At 41.9% G+C, this 20,133-nt stretch overlaps 1 protein-coding gene across 1 annotated transcript in view; it reads left to right on the forward strand.

Annotated features, from left to right (window-relative positions):
• The first annotated feature begins 1,726 nt into the window (after positions 1–1,726).
• gask1a (golgi associated kinase 1A) overlaps positions 1,727–20,133 on the forward strand; it is a 29,363-nt gene continuing 10,956 nt past the window's right edge. The window contains exons 1-2 of the mRNA XM_053432678.1: positions 1,727–2,065; positions 18,882–20,000. Coding sequence (XP_053288653.1) covers positions 1,784–2,065; positions 18,882–20,000 — 1,401 coding nt within the window. The 5' untranslated portion in view covers positions 1,727–1,783. The remainder of the gene's footprint in view (positions 2,066–18,881; positions 20,001–20,133) is intronic.

Genomic DNA, 20,133 nt, shown 5'->3' on the forward strand with positions numbered 1-20,133 from the left:
TTGTTTTCTTCTCCTGCCGGCCTGAGGTCCACCCATATCTGCAAGGTTTGTTCCTGAAGGGAAGGAAAGGGAAACAGGCTGGAAGCCTTGATAAACACAAGAGGGCACCCTAAACCTTCTACAAAGGTCAGAACAGTGTGCGTGCTCTATTTATATGAAACCTTAATAATCTGCTGCTCATAAAGAAGTAAACCATTATTTTATCCTGTCGGTTCATGAAATGCAGCTGAGGTCATCAAGGCAAGGTGAAATATTGATCAGCTAAATAAAATGTAAATCTTTATCCACATGATAAACAAACGCAGAGAATGTCCTGGGGTGTTGTTCATGTCTGAAAACATAAACTGACAGCTGGAAGATGCCCAGTAAAACCACAGGCTGATCTGTTGGATCTGTAGGAGTTGGGGGTTCTGGGCCTTGCCAAAGCACAACCCCGAGCTGAGGGAAGGGCTGCTCTCTCCACCCACATCCTCCGTGGATTATCAGCTTCTCAATCCTTCTCCAAACATCCACAATTATCAATTCCCACACACATCCACCAAGGCTGGAACACCCTATCTCGCCATTTTACAGAAAGTAAAGAAAGATCCTCCACCCCAAGGTTGAATGGGTTCTTCCTCGGGTCATGCCACACCCTTTGCAAAATGTCACGGAGATCGGTTTCATAGTTTTTGCGTAATCCTGCTACATAAGAGACAGATGAACGCCAATGAAAACATAAGCTCATTGGTGGATTTAATGAGAAGCACGAGACACATCTAGACACTATCAGGGTATGAGGGTGAGGTTCAAGATCAAATTCGTTTCAGTGGGGAATTAGTCCCATAAAAAGAAAACATTTGACAGACAGGAAATACCAAACTTAAAAAAAACACATCAATAAAAACAGAGAAAACCCATTTCCATTAAAAATCCCTGACATAAAGGAACCCCCTGTGCCCACTCTGGCCTTTTCTGCCACTTTTTAAGTGTTATTGACATCAAAATAAATGTTTAAATTTATGTAATCTGCTCTGAAGGCATCTGCACCTCTGACCACAAGGCTGTGTTACTGGTGTTCAGTTGGCGGGCTGGTTTCCTCCTGACTTCTGCTGTAGTGTGTATCAATTGAACCAGTTTGGATTGAAGCAGTACAAAGTGGTTAAGGACCAACAGCTGGACCTACTGATAACAAATTTGCACTTGAAATATGCTGCGATATAAAGTATTTTTAAACATGAAAGCTTTATACATGAATATATGTTCACCTATTGCGGGTGGAGGATCATTAACTGTAAATGGTAAATAGATGGATAGATAGATAGATAATAAGATCTTAATATAAGATCAAAATGTGTATATATATATATAGCTGATATGTGTATTCATTGTTTTTGTTTATTTTATTGGCGTGTTTGAGTGTAAATAATTGTTTTGCATTACATAATCAGATTTGCTCTCCAATATGAACAAATGTAAATAAATATGTAATTATATTGTCCATGCAGCTGTGCAGAGATGTTTACTTACTTCCTCTCCTAACATATCCTATCGATTATTCGATTATCTGAGCTTGTGCTGCAGAAACGTTTTCGTCCACGGGGTCAGGACTCCTCTCGAGTTTCACTGCACAATCACCTCCTTCCTCCTGAACGCGCAGAGACCTTTATTTTGAAATGAACTTTTGCCAGACGCTCGCGTGGAGCTGCGCGTTCCCGGGGGAGGAGGAGGAGGAGGAGGAGGAGGAGGAGAAGAAGGAGGAGGAGGAGGAGAAGGAGGAGGAGAAGGAGGAGGAGAAGGAGGAATGCTGGGTTCACCACAGTCTGCAGATCAATGTGCTCCGTGCAGCAGACAACCTGACCGAGTATTGATCTGTGCTGCTCTCACCTGTGACACTTTGTTAACCTCCGAGAAACTAAAAGCGGCGTCTCTTCGTCAGCTGCAGGCGGATTTTCAAACTAAAGCCGCGAGTGTCCCGCGGCTGCAGCTTCAGGACCAGCGGCTGTCCAGCGGCTGTCCAGCGGTTTGCAGAGATGTGGCAGCGATAGATGAGCGGGTCACAGAGGCTGCAGAGGAGAGGACCATGGTAAGACTGTGCTGCATGTTGACAGGCTGCAGAGGAGAGCACACACACACACACACACACACACACACACACACACACACACACACACAGGGAGGGAAAGTTTGGTTTGAGTCTATAGATGCTGAGTAAGCAGATATCAGCTGTTCTGTGGAAACACTCCAGCTCCAGTCATCTCCCTGTCTTACTTTACCAGAACCAGACATTTATCCCGGGTCAGCTCATTTGAAACGATTATTATTTTTTTCTCACTGATATTAGTATAACCTGCCTGAGAATATATGGAAGCCCATTCCCACTACTGAAAGAAAAAATTTGAGAAAACTCAGTCTTGGTTTAAAAAAATGTTTAAAATGATAACTAGGAGGTACAAAGTTGAATGCATGAAGTAAAAAGTAATAATCTGAGATAAAAAGTAGTAATTTATTAAACAAAAAGTCAGAATGATGATTTATGTTCATAAGTCATATGTCATAAGTTAGCCAAAGCAGTACTGCATGTTAACCAAAACGGCCAAATATGGTCTGAATTTAGTTGTGTTACTCGGGCCAAATTCAACATTTACCACATGGACTACTTTAGTTTCACATCCAGATCACACCTTGCCTAGAGCACCTCAAGTTTGCCCAAAAAAGGCCACATTTGTCTTTGGTATGTTTAGGCTGCATTTGCTATTTTACAAGTTGGCAACTTTAGACTCACATCACAAGAGGACCAGAAGTGCTGCAGCATTGCCTGAAGTGGCCCACATCTGTATGCTATCTAGGGTGGTTCCTAACTTGGGCAGGACCCCCAAAGCCAAATATACACCACAGTGAAAGTGTTTACAGTAACTGGAAGTATTGTGTGTTACTGCTGCTGAACTCGTTGCAGATGTTCATGTAGCGTTTTTGTCTGGGATGTCAATATTGTGCTGATTTTCACCGGTTTAAATCACTTGACATTGAGGATGTTTAGGTTTTGGACAGTTGGTTGGACAAAATAGACAAAAAAATAGGAAGGGAAAGAGTTCTGGACAACTTACAGACATCTGACAAATCTAGCTGGAGGGGGGGAAAAATGCAGATGAATTTATAATGAAAATAATCTTTTGTTGCAAACTTACAGTTTATAATATATTATTTTTATGCAGCATAATGGAATGAAATACACCCCCCCCCCCCCATCACTGCACTGCTCTATATGATATAGTAATAGTGCAATGATACAATATAAATGAATCACTGTAGCCTATATTCAGCTGCTTGTGAAGAGGTAAGCTTTGAAAATATCTTGGTTGGCAAGTCCAAACACTGTTCTCCAATCTGCTGCTGGGTGATCGTCCGTCTTTCATGCAGTCCCCACAGTCTCACATTTCAAATTGGTTCCACATGTAGAGCAGACAGGCTCCTGGTTTGATCTGTCACATGGAGGGAAACTCTCCGAGCACTGTACTCTACTCTACTCTACTCTACTCTTCTCTTCCACCTTTCCCTTTGAGTTACCTTTGTTGCAAACAGTCAGTGCAGTCTTGCTCAGATCTCAGGTCAAACTGCTGCTGTTCTTCAGCTCTGGTGCCCACACTGGAATTCACTGCCGGACACGTAAAACCCACCGAAGCCAATAGTCAGTCTTTGTATGTTAAGCACGAGGGACCGCTGCCCTGCTGCCACTCATTGTATTCTCAGCTGTGGTCTCTTGATCCTTTGTTCCACGTCTGTGTCTGTGTGTGTGTGGGAGCAAAAGATAAATAGAGGGCAGACGTACTTTAACTGACCGAGTTTATATCAGCTGAGCTTATCCACACACACACTCCCTCACATTTTGAAAATGAGAGCAGTGTGGTTTGGGGCTCCAGGGTGGGTCGACCAGCTTCCACTTTTCTCTTACTCTGTGTCTCTTGTGACTTTCGCCCTCTCTTAAAAACACCACAAATATGTTTGACTAGGTGACTCAAGGACCCAGAGATCCACCACTGTTCAATAGAACTATCTTCTTGAATAGTTCTGCCATGCTAACTTTGTTTCTAAGAGTACTGTTGGCACTATACATCAGTAATGTCTCAACTGTTACTTTACTTTACTTTTCACTATTTGGAATTTGTTATTGTTGTGATTTCTAAATCTGTCAATGTCCCAGTGTCTGAGATTTAATGTCCCAGCATAACCAATAATAATTTATTATGACTGAATAATGTTGAATCAGTGATTCTCACTTTCTTAATAACTTATTTGTTGGTAATTTATAAGTAAAAATAAATATTCAAACACTGATTTACACGCTAATTTCCATGGCTACGGTCAAATAATCCAGGTCAGCCCTAATTGATAACCTTAAAGATGCTCAGTTCCATTAAGTGTTTCACAATACCGTGATGCTGGCTGACATGAATGAAACACAGCTCTTCTGAAGTATCTCAATCAGTCATTTGAAACTGTGAACAAAGACTTTTTTCTGCTGTAAGTCAAACACTCAAAATATTGTTCTGCTACTTACACTAGCTAACGGATAATGATGGTAAATGTATCTCTATGACCCGGAGTCATCAAACATATTCAAGCATTTACAGGAAGAAACAAAGATGATGGTTTTGATATAAATGGTTGGACCTTGGAAAATGTATTTCCATTTCACCGTGTCTTCAATACAGAACTAGTCAACATGATTCATCTCTTTCTAAAGCAACAAGTAGGAGCCTCTGCCTCAGAGAAAGATAAGTCGAGCTCCAACAGCAGCACTTCCTAACAAGACTCAAGGGACTGCTGTAAGGTGAAGGTCAAGGGTCACATAGATGATGGGCAGTTGCACTAGTGCTAGTGAGCTTCTTCACTGCCTCAGAACACCTTCTTACTGTATAAGTCATGTGTCATTTAATTTGTGAATTTCAAGGCTACAGAAGAGACGCCTGCAGCAGAACACTGTCTGAAGCTTTTTGAATGTGGCTCTGTGTAGTGAAAACCAACTGGACAGCGAATAATAATAGAATCAAATTAGCGAGTGTGACTTCAGGAGCACTTTGCGTCCCGCTCAACCAATTACAGCTCAGAGAGGGACCACGCTGCTCGTCTCTGTGAGGAGGTGTGTACCTTTCAAGTGTGAGAGAGGAAGACAGGCGGGGGGGGGGGGGGGGGGGGGAGAGAAGATAGAGAGGGACTTGTTCACAGAATAAACAGACTGACACATAAAGGCTGAAGTGAGTGTCAGAACCCAGCGGTAAGTAATCAGCGGTGTCTTAAGAGTGGACGTGTTAGAACAGCACAGTCTTAAAAGCCATTTGCTTAATGATGCCTGATGGGTTTTTACACCCACTGTGGTCCACCATCCCATTATATAACAGACAAGGATAGACTAGTAAAAACACAGTGCTCAGAAAAAATATCACTCTTTCTTTGCTGTCTCAGGCACAGAGAAACCATAATAGCTGTGTGTTTGCAAAGTGAAACAACCTGGTTCGTCACCAGACCATAAAAGTGACATCTGTGAGGGTTGTTCCTGCAGCTGGTCTTGTGTGAGAAGGAAGTGCAAAGTCAAAGGAGGACAGGGGAACAGGAAGCAGAGCCAGGGAAGGGGAGTGAGAAGATGAGATCAAGTCAAACAAGAGGCAGGGGACAGGGGTCTCTTATTCATTTAGTAGATTCAAATAATATCATGTCAAATGAAAAAGTATAGTAGAGGATGTGCTTACACGTGTCTGTCATTCCATCCCCCGTCTGTTTAGGAGAAGGACTGACATATGGGTAGACAGAGTTTCCCTCAGAAAGTCTCTCGGTGGAGGTGGTAAGAGGTGCCCTCGTCTGTGGTGTCACCATCCCATCACGTTTTATACCTGTACACAAGTAACTGACCACATTTACTACAACTGACCATTATGAACTTTATTTCCTTTCCCGACTCCCTCTGGCCAAATTGTTAAAGTCTGAGAGTTTCAAGGATCCCAAACAGACGTGTTGTACATTGCACTGCATTTCAGTTGCTGCACAGAGACTCTCTCAAAACACGTACGCTGCTGTTTCCTTATGTCTATGCTTGCATCATGGCTCTTTGATACAAACTTTAATGTCGCCCACAGGGGGATTTGTAATCACTTCAGAGTTCGGCAGATACATTTTTAAATTCACTTGTGATTCTATATAAATACCTCTTATTTATTGACCTAAAATAATAGTAAGGAGGAAGGCAGGGGGGGGGGGGGGGGGGGTCTGCAGAAACATCGGAGCGCTTCACTTGGACATTTGCGTTCTAACATAAGAAAATTCGGTGGAACTGTGAAGTTCATTGCATCATTGAAGCAGTTTAAGTTTCTTGGTAATCCGTCCAGTAGTTTTTGAATAATCTTGCTTACAAACCAATCAACCAACAAGCAGAGGTGACCTCTTTGGCATAGGTAACAAATCATTTTGTGTGCAGTGTATTCGCTCTCCATATTCAAATCATAAAAATAAAACCTCTTAGGCAAGTTCTGAAGCAGGTTCCTGTGGTAGATATGACACATGGCCTATCTTTCTTGGTTGGCTCATGTCTTTTGCTGTGTCTCAATTCAGGGTCTGCATCTTGCAAAGGACATGGTGTACCCAGCCCACAAAGACTCCCTCCTTCGTGGGCTCTGTAGACTGTGAAGGCTGAACTGTAATTAGACTCTGTGGTCTGCAGAGAATTTGAGTGATCGGGCTCACGAGCGCCTCTCACCCTTGTTGCTGTTGCCTAGCAACAGAGCTCCAGTCGGACACGTCAAAAAAGTTTGAATGCCCTTTGAATTTTTAAGCACTTGCATGTAATATCGGTTGGTTGAAGCGTGATACTCAAGCGTTAGAGTTCTAGTCGCTTACTGGTGCCAATACCTCTTTTAGGTGCAATGAATCATGGTTCAGAGAAGAGTCCAACCGTTGGAGCCTTTGTTTCTCTGGGATGGAAGGACACATTTGTCGGCTGCATTTGAAGGAGGCTTCGAAATGGGACAGCCTGGTCACGTCGCAACCTGTTTTCCAATGCAGCCTCCGAAGGATGGAGCCCCTGAATTAAGACGCAGCTTCTTTCTGTTGGTGATTCCAAACCCAATAAAGCGGGAGAGGTTAACTGCACTGCCACTGACCCTCTGAATGTAGAGGTTGGTTCTGGCAGCTTTGGCGGTGTCCTTCAGCACATCGTGAAACACAGAGGATATGAAGTAGGAGGACCAATATTTTCAACCAGCAGTAAATAAGAGCACAGTTTCATTTTAGTTTTAAGGAGATATAAAAGTTCTCTTTGCGTTAGCAAATGATTCTGAAGAGTTAACCTTGGTAGCCTGCCGCTCCTTTGAAGAAATGTTCCCTTGCATGCAGGGCCCTCCTCTCTGGAATGTGCATTGGAGAACTGATTTGAGCATGGGTGCACGCCCACTGCACACATATGGAGCAGGGAAAGTAATTACTTTCAGAAAGTGATCTGATGTCTGGGCGTCATTCCACGCACACAGATCATAACGCACTGCTTCCTTTACTCCTTTGCCAAAAGGAAATCAAATATATTGTCTATTCATTCAGAGCAAAGCTTCTTAACAAAGCTTTTGCACTTCAAAGTTAGATTTATTCAACACTGTGAGCAGGAGGGAATATTTTTCTTCAGCTCTTTTTGTTTTTTAACTAACTAAAAAATATTCCCCCAAAGACAAAATGGAACAGGACTCGCCTTAAATTAGTCAACACATAAATCCATGCGACAGGGTTGGTTGGTGTGTTTGTGTTTTATAAAAGTCAAAAGGTCAGTGGGGCAGGCCTGTCTCAATAGAGCAGAATAGAATGTTCTGTTAATGTTTGTGATTGTGATCGCACACTGTCGCACGACATAATTTGTAGTGCACCTCAGAAAACCCTTAAATAACTTAAATTACAGCTTGTCCAAAAGCCAGACTGCTCACCCAAACTGCTAGAAGAGAGCTTGAGTTAAGCTTCTCTTCATTGGCTTTGAGTACATTTTTGAATTGATTTGAAGTTTTTTTTCTTGTACCTAAGTACTGACACCATATGTACCCGGTTGTAAACTCCTCAGGGCCCAGCTCACCATCCCACAGACCAGGTTGAGGACCAGAGGAGACCGGGCCTCTTCTGTCAAGGCTCTCACTCTGTGGAACAGTCTCAATGAGGAGATGTGTCTGATAAACTCCTTCTCTATTTTAAATCTAAACTAAAGACCTATTTTTATAGGTGTGCTTTCTCCTAGTTCTGCTCTTACTTAATAATCTATTAATGTTTTATTTCTTGTTCATCTTGAAACAGTTTCCTAGTGTTTTTTTTTTATTAATACTTATCAAAAACTACCATTATCCACTACAATTATTTTTTTAGCACTTTAAAAAATATTGTTAGAAAAAGATACTTCACGTTCACATTTCCTCATTGTACAGACATACTATTCCAGATCTAAGTTTTCTGGTGTGGAGTGTGATGCTATTGTTGTGGGGCTGGTGGTGGGAGGACAAGGTTATGTGGAGTTCAGGTCAGTGACTGTCACAGTCACTGGGGTAAAAGCTGTTTTTAAGCCTCAAAGTGTGACTCTTTAAGGTTCTGTAGTGGTCCTTAAAGAAGGTGGTGGAGAGAAGAGATGATGACAGGCCTGAGATCCTTAACAACTCTGCTGCTGCTGCTGGCTCGGCCGAGGCAGGGAGATCTGAAAGTCTCTTCCAGAGAGGGCAGGGGGAGTCCAGTTGGTTTCTTGCCTGTGGTTAACTCCACACTAATAATCTCCATCCAGACGAACATTTTAGCTGTGTCAGAAATAACCTCTGTCAATACTAACACACCTGAAAAAACACATCACATAACCATTCAAGCACTCTAGTCATTTGCGTGCCGTTTTAAACAGAAAACAGATGTTGTTTTTTTAGTTGTTAAAAATACTTTGATTGAGGAACAGCAATGATGAAAAGTAAGAGCAGGGATTTCTTTTCTCGGACAAGCGATGAGGTGGAACTGTTACTGCCAGTATACTGTATGTGTTTGAAGCATGATCCTGCATCCATCACTGTTGTGACTGATAAGACCTAATCAGGAGGAGAACCTGGGCCTCATTGTTTCCACAAGTCTCTGTGTCTGTCCGTCCAGACTAAAACACAACTCCAGCATTTTTAAATGAAAATAGGAGCAGCAGCATTTCCAGAAGTCTCTGTTGTGGGCACTTGATCATACTGCATACAGTATCTCTGCAGCATTGTGAACGCCCAGTGTAAACAAACATCAAGTGATGTTATATCATTCAAAACACAGAATGAAGCATGAGAGGCTGATCAGGCTCCTTTCATAAATTGCTGCTACATTACTGAAGTGATATAAAATAATATTTTATCCTTGGTTATTTTGTTCTCTCTGTTATCCTCTTATTTCCTCTTGCCTCTATTTGCATATTTTGGAATTTTAAATCTTCTTCAGAGTTCTGCCATCATTCATGACTTCTTCTGTCTCATTTGACCTCATCCTAACGTAAAAGGTTAAGGTCACAATGACATTATATGCATCTGGGGAAAATAATTATCTAGAAATATGGAGACATTAACTGCCCTGGTTGGCAGAGGCAGAAGACTGCAGTGTGCTTTTTCTAGATTTGTGTTTATTTGATCTGCAGCTGAAACATACCTCAGTATATATGCAAACCAAACTCAATGACCATAAGATCTACACAGAGTCTACATCACTCCACAACCTCTGTCTGCTTCCAAAGATTCTCATCAGCCTTAAGAAATCTGCTCCCTCCACCGGAGTGAGACCTTCTGCCGAGCAGCCCGGCTATCAGACCCTTGTTGCTTAGCAACCACGGCGTCCTAGGAGCTCTGAGTAAAGTAAAGTCAACATGGAACTGAAAGAAGCTTGCTCGGCAAAAACAGGCAAAACGTTATTCTGCTGACTACGATAAGAGTCAATGCTCGATGGTTCTCATGTTTTAGTTCCATACTTCCCCAAATGTTTAAAAAACTTGGTGAACAGCTCATTTAGTCATTCACACAACAAGGAGGTCAGAAGGGAACGGCTGAATCAAGTTGATAAGTGTTCATTATTAATGCCTCATTAATTTAGTTGCTTATAGACGTTTAACTTTAAATAAATCCCCATTTATTGTGTATTTCTTCAAAGCAGAGACAGAAATCCCTGATTATAAGACAGATTATTTTCCATTATCTATATATATGCCTTGTATTGTTAGAAACATTTGTTATAACATTTATTCAGGTTGGGATGTGTGTGTTTATTTGTAAAACAGTTCTAAATTGGTCAGATGCTCAGATTGGTTGGTATTAGTTTGTGGTTTGGACCATACATTATCATATTACACTGTTTAAACTGTGATTCAAGTTTGGTCTTCAGTCTCTGCTTGTGTTTCAACTTGGTGTCCAGCCTCGTTTAGAATCATTTTTCAGTTGCACTAATTTGTATTTAATGGAGGCCAATAGGAACGAGGACTGTGAGTGTTTTGAAGCACTGGCATTAAACACATCATGCAGGAAACAGAAAATGACTTTTTGTTCCAAAAACTCATTTTCCAGTTCAGACTGGTCTAGACTGGAAAATGTTGTATAAACAGAAATTAAGTAACATCTGAGGAATTTATATGAATCTCTGTTATGATCATTTTGTGCTATGGAGCAGCAGCTAGGGTGTTTAGAGGACTTAGAGATTTGTGACTAGTACTGGCTGCTCATGTATGTTCACAAGAAAAATTTCTTCAATTGACAAAAACATGAACATGATTAAAACCTGTGTCTCCTCCAGGATAAATCCCTCTATCCCCGCCCTGTATTGGAATCAGAGCCGGCCCTGTTTGTTAGCATGCACACTAATCAAATACAAGTTGGAGGAAAGGTGAAGATGCATTCCTCACTTGATCTCAGCTCCAAGCAGATGTTTGTGGTTTTTCTCGTGAAAGCTAACCACATGCTAGAGGAGTTCAAGAAGGAAGTCTGGTTATGCTAATGAGCCTGGGCTTACTCTCTGGAGAATATTATAAGGTTTTCTATGAGAAAATAATTCCTGATGATGTTGTTCAGGTTCAAGTTTGCAGACTGTCATTTTTTTTATAAGCTTAAAACCTGGGGGCATTGAGTTTGAAAGACCTGGGTTTGTTCTTGTGTACTTGTACATGGCCACACAATAGACAACATTGAGTTGCATTGTGAGAGATGTAGGATATAGCATTTCTAACCACTCCAAGAAATAAAAGTTATAATATATTGAGCTCTGCTGCTTTGAGGTTAGTCATTCATTTTACGTTTTTTGTAAAGATCAGATCTAAGTTTGAGTGATTAAAAAAGAGCAGAGTAGCTGAGTCTCTTGTTGACCAGCAGTGAGTAATTTCCCTCGATGCGCACGTGTGTGTAATCGCTTATTATTCAAGGAAAAAAGTTTAAATAATCATGATATTGATTTAAACTCATATCGCCCGGCCCTTACTAGCAGACTTTTAAACCTGCACACTTCTGTCAAGTAAGTACCACACTAAATTGAGTACCTCTATGAAACTGTGTGGGGACTGTGCTGGTTACATGGTCATGATGAAACACTCCCAGTGGACCTTACATGATTTAAAGATTGGTAAGAAGTTTTAATAACGTCTGGGAGCACAATAGGAAAATGGTGGGCTCGAAGGCTGAGTTCGCTCAGGTGAAGTAGTTTTTAATGAAGAGCGCTGAAATGGGGAATGAATTGATTGGCTTTGTGGATGTGACTGCTGGGAATTACGTCCATGATTTTCAGTTCAGTGGATTTAAGATTTCAAGCTTAAGAGTACATTTCGCTGTGAGTTGTAAAATATTTTAGAACATAGAGCCCTTGTATCGCCTCTTCATTAGAAATATTCCACTTCTCCTCAGGAACGGCGACTGATTCTATCTTAAATTTCAACTCTGTGATGCGATTCAATGAATCCACGGGGAAGGGGAAGAAACAGCAGGACAGAGGGACACTGACAGGAATAGCAGTATTAAGTTTCATCTGTGGAAATCATTAGGTGTACTCCTACTTCCTTCATAGGACAGTACTGAGATGCATAAACCAGTGTGCACGATGCATGGAAACTTCCTACAGAGATCATTCCGTTCACATAGTCGAACTGTCTTCATTTCAGTGTGTGTGTGTTTGTGCGTGTTCGTATGTGTACTTGAACAGATATCTTGATGGGGACATTTTGAGCCTACAACCTACAGAGTGAGGACATTTTGACCCACTTTTCATGGACTGTTTAAGGGTAAGACTCGGTTTTAGGTTTAGAATTAGGTTAGTATTTGGGTAATGGTTATGCATTTAGTTTTGATGGTTATGGTAAGGGGCAAGGGAATGCATTATGTCAATGAGTGTTGTCAATAAGATAGATGTATAAATTGCTGAGTGTGTGTGTGGTTGTGTATTAATAAACACATATTGGTTAATATTATAACAGTTATTCCATAACTCAACTTCTTCAGGCATGTTAGCCCTTGTGCTAGTACAGCACATACAGTAACATCACTGAATCCTTTATTGGAAGCCTCTAAATGAAATGCTTTATACCTTTTAAGACCAGACCTGTGTTTGTGGTGCAAAGTTCTGAGTGGAAAGGTGCAACAGAGCAAATGAACAGGCACAAGAAGAGGTGAAAGTATAACTTGTGGTTTGGTTCTTGTGTTCATGAAAAGATTTCAAAGGTCTCAGTGAGTTAAGAGCTGTACAACTTTACTGCCTAATTCTCTAATTCCTTTTGTAAACTGAAACTAAATATGGTGCTTCATGGAAATTCACAGCAACTGTAGAATAATATTGGTGCATGTAAATGAAAATGAAATTTTCCACTTCACATCCGCTAAAATAAAATACAGACTTAATATTTAATTCTTTGGTTCAGCCGAGCCGATGCAGGTAAAGTTCTAGTTCAACATTTAGTGAGATGAGGAGATTGTGTTGCATGTGTTAAGAGATGGAGTGAGGGTGCGTTTAAACCTATAGTGTCATGGGTGTGATTCCTGGGTGTTAAATAAAAATAGTTCAACAGTGACAATTCATTTAGCATTTAATCAGATGAGCTTCCCGAGCTAAACTTTTCTTCAATATGGTTCCTGTCGATTTTAAGTAGTTCTCATCACACTAGATTTTTCCCAATAAGTTTTGTTTTAATTAGTTATTTGATGTAATAAAAAATGCATGTATTGGTGGGACCTCGTTACCACAGCTCCACCCTCAGATCGCTTATACAGAAATTCTGGATCCAAATGACGTCCTCAGTGCAATATGGCATCGTTCGGGAAAATATCTGTGGTATTTTGTCCTCATTTCTGCAAAGTGGGAAGAAGTGGAAATGCGTTGTACATCTGTACATATAGTCAGTGGTGTAAAGCATTATTTGATTTGAACCTTATGGTCACAGCTTTTATAATGCATTGTTTCTCCGTGATGCCAAACCCAAACCTAAAGTTTGCTCATTTTGCCTTGCTTTTGCATCTTCCTGGCATTTTTTTCTCATGTGCTCGACTTTGTTTGTGAATGTGAGACAGAGAAAGAGGAGCTGACTGGTTTTATTAACGTCCGATCCCAACGAACGAGGCCACTGTTGACAGCTGAAATACACACACACCCACACACACACACTTAATGTCTCCCATTGAATCTGCTTAGATCTTAAGATTTGCATTTGCCCTCTTTCTTCTTCTCACTTCCCAATTTCCCGCATTTATTCAGCAGCCATATTTGCTTTATTAAAAATGATTCCTGATTTCAGTCCACCGCTCTGGTCCATAATGTAATGTACAACATAATAAGGTTCTACATAAGGTCTCAAGACTACTGACGTTTGTGATCTTTTGAGTTTTTATCTAGCTCTGCAAAGTATTTGATATTTTTGATGTAAGTGCTCTCTAGAAGTGGGCATACACTTTATAAATATTGTTGGTTAATTCCCCCTCACACTGTACGACTTAATCGTCAGAGATGTGAAGCCAAACCTCGTGATTTATTATTTAAGCAAACTACGAAGCTGAGAATCGTCCTGACTCTAAATTGAGTGGCAAATTTCAGAAAAGGCGTCAAAATCAAGTTCAATACGGACAGTGTATGCCAACATGGTGACGTCCTATGGTTCATAGAAATCTTCGAACATGATCAATCAATTTGACCAGAGCCTCAAAGAGCTGCACATATAACTGGTCCTCGAAGCTCATTGTGGAATTTACCATACGTCCATGAGAAAGAGGTGCTGCTGGAGCCCTGGTGATGAAGTGAGCACTTGCAGGTCGTGCACAGTGACATTGTAACACGTGGCTGCTCTGGTTCTTGTCAAAATGGATGCAGAGGGAAAAAAAAGACATGTGTGTATAAAATGGGATGGTGCAGCACATGTAAGATTACTGTTTCCTCACGGGTCTGCACTTTCAGGACAGTTAAGAGCTGTTCGCACACCCACACACACTGACTCTGTATCTTTCATGTTGGAGCACGCCTATTAGTGAAAGGATGTTGTACTTTCAAACTTGAGCGGAGTCTCTCGCAACTAAAGTTTTCATATCAGCACACATCCGCAGATATAAACTCTCATAACAATATCGATCACATTGGTTGATTTTTAATGACCAATGGATAAATTGGTTGGTCTTTGATTTGAGATTTGAGCTTGAGATGGAGTAGCTGGCTTGCCCTCTATTATTTTATGTACCACTAAATCTACAAATGTCTGTCTGTGGAACTAATTTCTCACAAATTGTTCATCTAATTGTTTTCACATTTGACGAGTGTCTGTTTTAAATGGCCCGAGGGAGTGCACTGCCAGATTTGGTGCCTTTTTGGACAATTCATATTCCCATCGTTCCCATACAGGTGCAGGCTTAGTTAGAATCGCTTACGTCCAACACAAGACTAGCCAGCTTTTTCCCTTTCTTGCTATAAGTTATTTAATCATCTGAATAAACCAATGTGTATCTGTGTTTTAACTGTGTAACACCAACTAGCACAGATGGCTGGCTAAAGCACTCCCAACTGATGGCCATTTTCCAGTTATTTGTTGACGTGAAGAACTCCATCTGCTCCGTTTCCTGCCTTCTCTGGTTGTTCTCTGGTATAGGACGGTTGTAATAGTTTTGGACAGAGCTCATTGACATGTAACAAGCTGCTATAGATTTCGTTTGCCATTGTTTCTTTCTTGCCTCTTGATTTCAAGTTTCAGAGATGAGAAGACGGAATCAGAGTTTTCTGCTTAGAGACATCCTCAGCCCTCCTGGCGGGCTGCAGCACCTGTTGCATGGTTCTGCCTCATGCTGCATACCTCGCCTGCAGCCCTCAGCTGGCAGAGAAGAACAAGAAGGATATTAAAAAGAACAGGAGCAGAAGGGAAAGAAGAAGAAGAGACAGGGAGCTGTCAAATAGTCAGACACCAGCCTGTCAGGGCAGGCGAGAGGTTATTAAGGGCAGACGTGTGTACGTATATACATGTGTGTGTTTGTGTGTGTGGGTGTGGGTGGGTGTGTAGGCCGGGGGGGCTGCTGGCCTCTGGCTCTTGTCAGAGACAAGACGAGCCAGACAAAGGGGGAGGGAGATACACAGACACATATTACCTGTCAGAAAGAGAGTGAACTTGGAGAGATAACAAGTAGAAAATATCTTTAGCCTGCCAGTAATTTTTCTCTATGAAAGAATATGAAATTTTTTTGCATAACTTACTTTCTGTCACCCGTGTTGTTTTAGGCCATGTGATTCTTATATCAGCAAAAAGCCGTCTGTGTGTGTGTCTGTCTGTATGTGTGGCTTTGTGTCTGCATTCACCCACAAATCCACTCCCAGTGCATTTAAGAAGTTGTCTCACAGTGTTTTCTGTCAAAGTCTTAACTCTGCAGGTCAAAGTGTGTCACAAATTAGCACAAAAAAAACACACACACATCACAGTACATCCAACCATATCATGCAACATACATGTACATGTGTTCCCATGGGTCTCTATTGACCTATCGGTGGCCTGGTTGTGTGTGTTTGCTGCAGAGAGGCCTTTAAGAGGATCGACAACACACACTCACATTGACACATTCACACTCTACAGCTCTACATGCCTGGGAGCTAATCAGCGATGCTCAGCCACAACAAGCCCGAACACAGAGGAGGATGTAGGATTAAGGAAGAGATGGCACACGGCAACGAAAACAAGACCGAAGCATTTTAATCGTTATAATTTAGTGACTTGCTTTTGTGTTAATGGCCGTGGTTCTACTATCAATTAGATGATTAAACAAGTTATAAACAAGGCAACAGGTTATCAGGATTATCGTAGATACTGTTTTTGAACTGTAAACAAAGCACACTAAATAACAGTCATTACAGTTGTGTTGGAGCAGTCTCACCATGGTGTAGAAATGTATGGTTATTATAACATGTATATAACTTATTACCTGTATCAATGCAGAGTCTGACACAGTTAACTAATGAGGAGGGAATCCAAAGAGTCCTGGTTTCAGAACTTGAGGTCATCGAGGTAACTTTTTCAGGCCTACAAAACTGGTTTATTTATTACAGGGTAAATCCCCATGGCAACTTATTCTGAATCACTAACCCGAACTGGAGCACGCTTAGTTCATGATAACAAATCAAAACCTGTCAACCAGACCAATCAGAACACGGGAAAATCTGAGTCATCATTTTACAGGACCATGACCAGACCAAAGAGTTTATAATGAAGTGACGAATAATAGACAGCACTAGATATCTACCTTCTAATGCCACAAACATCTGCCTGTAACATCTGCAGACCAACTGAATATGTCTTCTTCTACATCCTCTGATAAACTACAGCAGGCTTCAGCAACTGGGTCTAAATGGAAGTAGGTAACACTGAAAACGTACTTTCCCCAGTTCCATCGAGTTCCAATAACTTACTCTGTTCTTCCCACTCCACTGTGTTTTACGACACAAATTAAATGTATGTTGCTTGCTGCGCCTGCGCATCTGTGCATTGGAGACTTGCTGACTTTGGTTGATGCTGGACAGTATCAACCCAAACCGTGGTTCTAATGGCATTTAAATAATTCAAACGGTATCAGGAAACTTGCGATATTCACAAATCGTAACTTGCCTCAAAGGGCTTAACAAGGTGCAGCATCCTCTGCCCTTAACCCTCAATAGAGTGAGGAAAAACAACCAAATCTACTTTTTAACAGGGACAAAGAATGCAGGAACCTCAGAGTCACAAGTGAAGGAGCTCGCATACATTACATTTAAGTTAAACCCTACCTCATTTGACTGGAATGAGGCAGTGATAGCATCCGCTTTAAAAACAGACCCAGTGGACTGAGCTATAAGAAGGCTCTCAACAATGATGACGTTTATACAGTGATCCACAAAAGTCCCACATTAAATGCAGTAGCTCAGTGGCATTAAACTGCTCTTTGTCCCATTTTCATCCCATTGTGCACTGAAACGTGCTCATTGTAGCTGTGGTGCTGTAGATTCAATAGTAGGAGTCCATACTCAGCACTGTAACAACATAAAAATGCATTCCAGCATTGGTTAAATATGTATATGGGTCTGGCTGATGCATTAGGACTCTACTATATGTCAACCTCTCTCAGGACCTCAGCTGCCAGCGCAGGCAGCCTGGTTCAGGCATTCCAGTCCAACGGAAGAATAATGGGATCCTTTCACAGGTGGAGGGATCTGGGAATGTTGTTAACGGCTCCAGGATGGGGAAGACGTCTCAAGGGTCTGAAACATTCCTTCATTCTGCCTCACCTAAATGAAGGGAAGGAGAGAGAGAGAGAGAGAGAGAGAGAGAAGTTGGGGGAAAAGCGGAGAGGCTTCAGCTATCTAGGTCATTCTATAGAGAAAACTGCAGCCTTTCACCTATGGCTTTACTTCTAAAGTGGGTGAGGATAAAACAAATGGGGCATGGTTCATGTTTCAGTGTTTGGCATGATTCCAGTTTTTGGGAATGAAAGGAAGACTCATTTCTGGGATATGCTTCCTCTTTGAATGTTTACCTTTCCACTGAATGGCCACCGTGTCTGCAGAGGAATTACCAGCCTTCACTACTACAATTTTAATTGTATTTTATGTTCACATGATTTCTAATACAAACAGTAAGAACTGAATACTTGATTTTAAAAGTAGGTATTTTTTTTAAGCCTTTTTTTTCGATTTCAGCAATTCACTGTTTAAATGCATCTAATGGAAATAAGTTATGGTTTGCCTCGACTCCACACTGAATACACACTGAATCACGGGAAAAGACTTTGACTTCCTGCAGCAAAATTACTTTTATAATAGAGTACACTATAGGCCATATTGGAGCAGTGACAGGGGGTTTAGTGAGATATGGCTTTTCCCCTTGCTGTGCATTGCATGCAGAAGGCAACACTGAATTAAGGGCATGCCACAATCGTATTGGTCTCAGTTGGGTAAATCTAATTCTGCTGTGAGCTAGTGGAAACACACTGCCGGCTGTCACCAGCTTTATATTCTGCCACATGTGAATTCAGATTTGTGCAGCATGAACAGGATGTTTTAGTTCTGCTCTCTCTCTCTCTCTTTGTAGCCAGATTCTTGCTTTTCTCCATCATTTCCATTTTGGGGAATAAACACTCAAAGGTCACACATTACTGTTGTGATATCAGAGAACAAAGCGGAATAATGTGGCAAAGCGCTATTTGTTTTTTCTTCTCCCTGTTTTTGTCCTGAACATTTGCTTTCCACGTGCTCGTAGCCAAGAGATCTCAGTGCAGCCTGTGGTTAACCCCGTAGGAATCCTCTCTGTTTAGAGCAAATGCTATCTTTGAAATAAACGGTTCCACTTTATTATTGCTATGCCTCTGTCGTTTCCCCTCTAACGTGTAATTTGGCCTCTTTTTTCCTTTTGGCTGTTTTTTTCTCTGCAGGCCTGGCGAGTGTGGTCAAAGCTCTGCTGTGGTCAGAAATGGCTGCTCCTCCTGTGCCCCCTCTTCCTCCTCCTCCTCACAATCTCTGTAATGACGATCACTCTACCTCTCCCCACACCGCCGGTGGACATTGACCGCCGGTCATCCCGCGTCCTGAGCTCTGCTGGGGAGCTCAGATCCAGGCCCAGGGCTATGGAGCCCCCTCCTGCCACCATCTTTCAGCAGCCATCCACTCACATCCATAATGAGGCCCGGAGAAGCAGCAGAGGAAAAGAGACATCTAAACTGTCTGTGCACCATATACCACGGGGGAATGACAAAAACAGCATCAACAGAGCGCAAGAGGAAAGTCACACAGACTTAGACAGAAATAAACACAAAAACAAAGCGATGGCAGGCGCCATGCAGCACCCAGCCAGTCACCATCATCTCCCACAATTTACAGTCAACAACGCACGGCCAAGGCATAGAATTAAGCCCAGCAACCACAATGCTGTGGTAAAACACAGTGCTCAGACAAACATTCATCTTGAAAGGGGCATATCCACCACAGCACATATCCCTGTTCAGGCAGATATCCTAATGAGTGAGAGACTGGCTGCAGGCAGACAGGCGGGCAGATGGGAGGGTAAACACACAGACAGGAATACAGACATGCAAATACATGGCAGCCATACAAGTGCAAAGTTAGCCAAACATCACCAGACCCTGGGTAAACACAGACAAGCAACAACGCACATGGGGAAATCTGATAAAATCTATGAAGAGCAGCAGGCTGTGAAAAAGCCCTCCAGGGATCTCAAAAAACACCACAATCTGTCAGAGGATCCCCCTGCGAGGAAGAGTCCAAGGTCATTGGACCATAGAAAAGCTTCGTCCAAAGCTGAGGCAGCCTTAAAGGCAGATGACAGCAGCTGGTGTCAGAGTTTTTCAGAGCAGGACTTCCCAGACAGTGACCACAGGAGGGTGAGGATTAGTCCACAGCCTCTTCCCTGGCTCAGCCACGACGACATCCAGAAGATGGAGCTCCTTGCCGGGGGGGAAGTGGTCAGTAAGGCCAGGGTGCCTGGACATGGACAGGTTCTCCAAGTGGCTCTGGAACAGCTTGTAAACCAGAAGGTATAAACTGTTTTGTGTTCAAAGGGTGATTTGAAAAGACTATAAAGTAAATGAAACATTATGTACTGCTCTGTGTAGACCTTTGGAGAAGTAGCAATAGTACTTAAAATAGGAAAAAGCAGAACATTAAGTA

The sequence above is a fragment of the Pleuronectes platessa genome, chromosome 10, assembly GCF_947347685.1.
Source record: "Pleuronectes platessa chromosome 10, fPlePla1.1, whole genome shotgun sequence".
Taxonomy (NCBI): Eukaryota; Metazoa; Chordata; class Actinopteri; order Pleuronectiformes; family Pleuronectidae; genus Pleuronectes; species Pleuronectes platessa.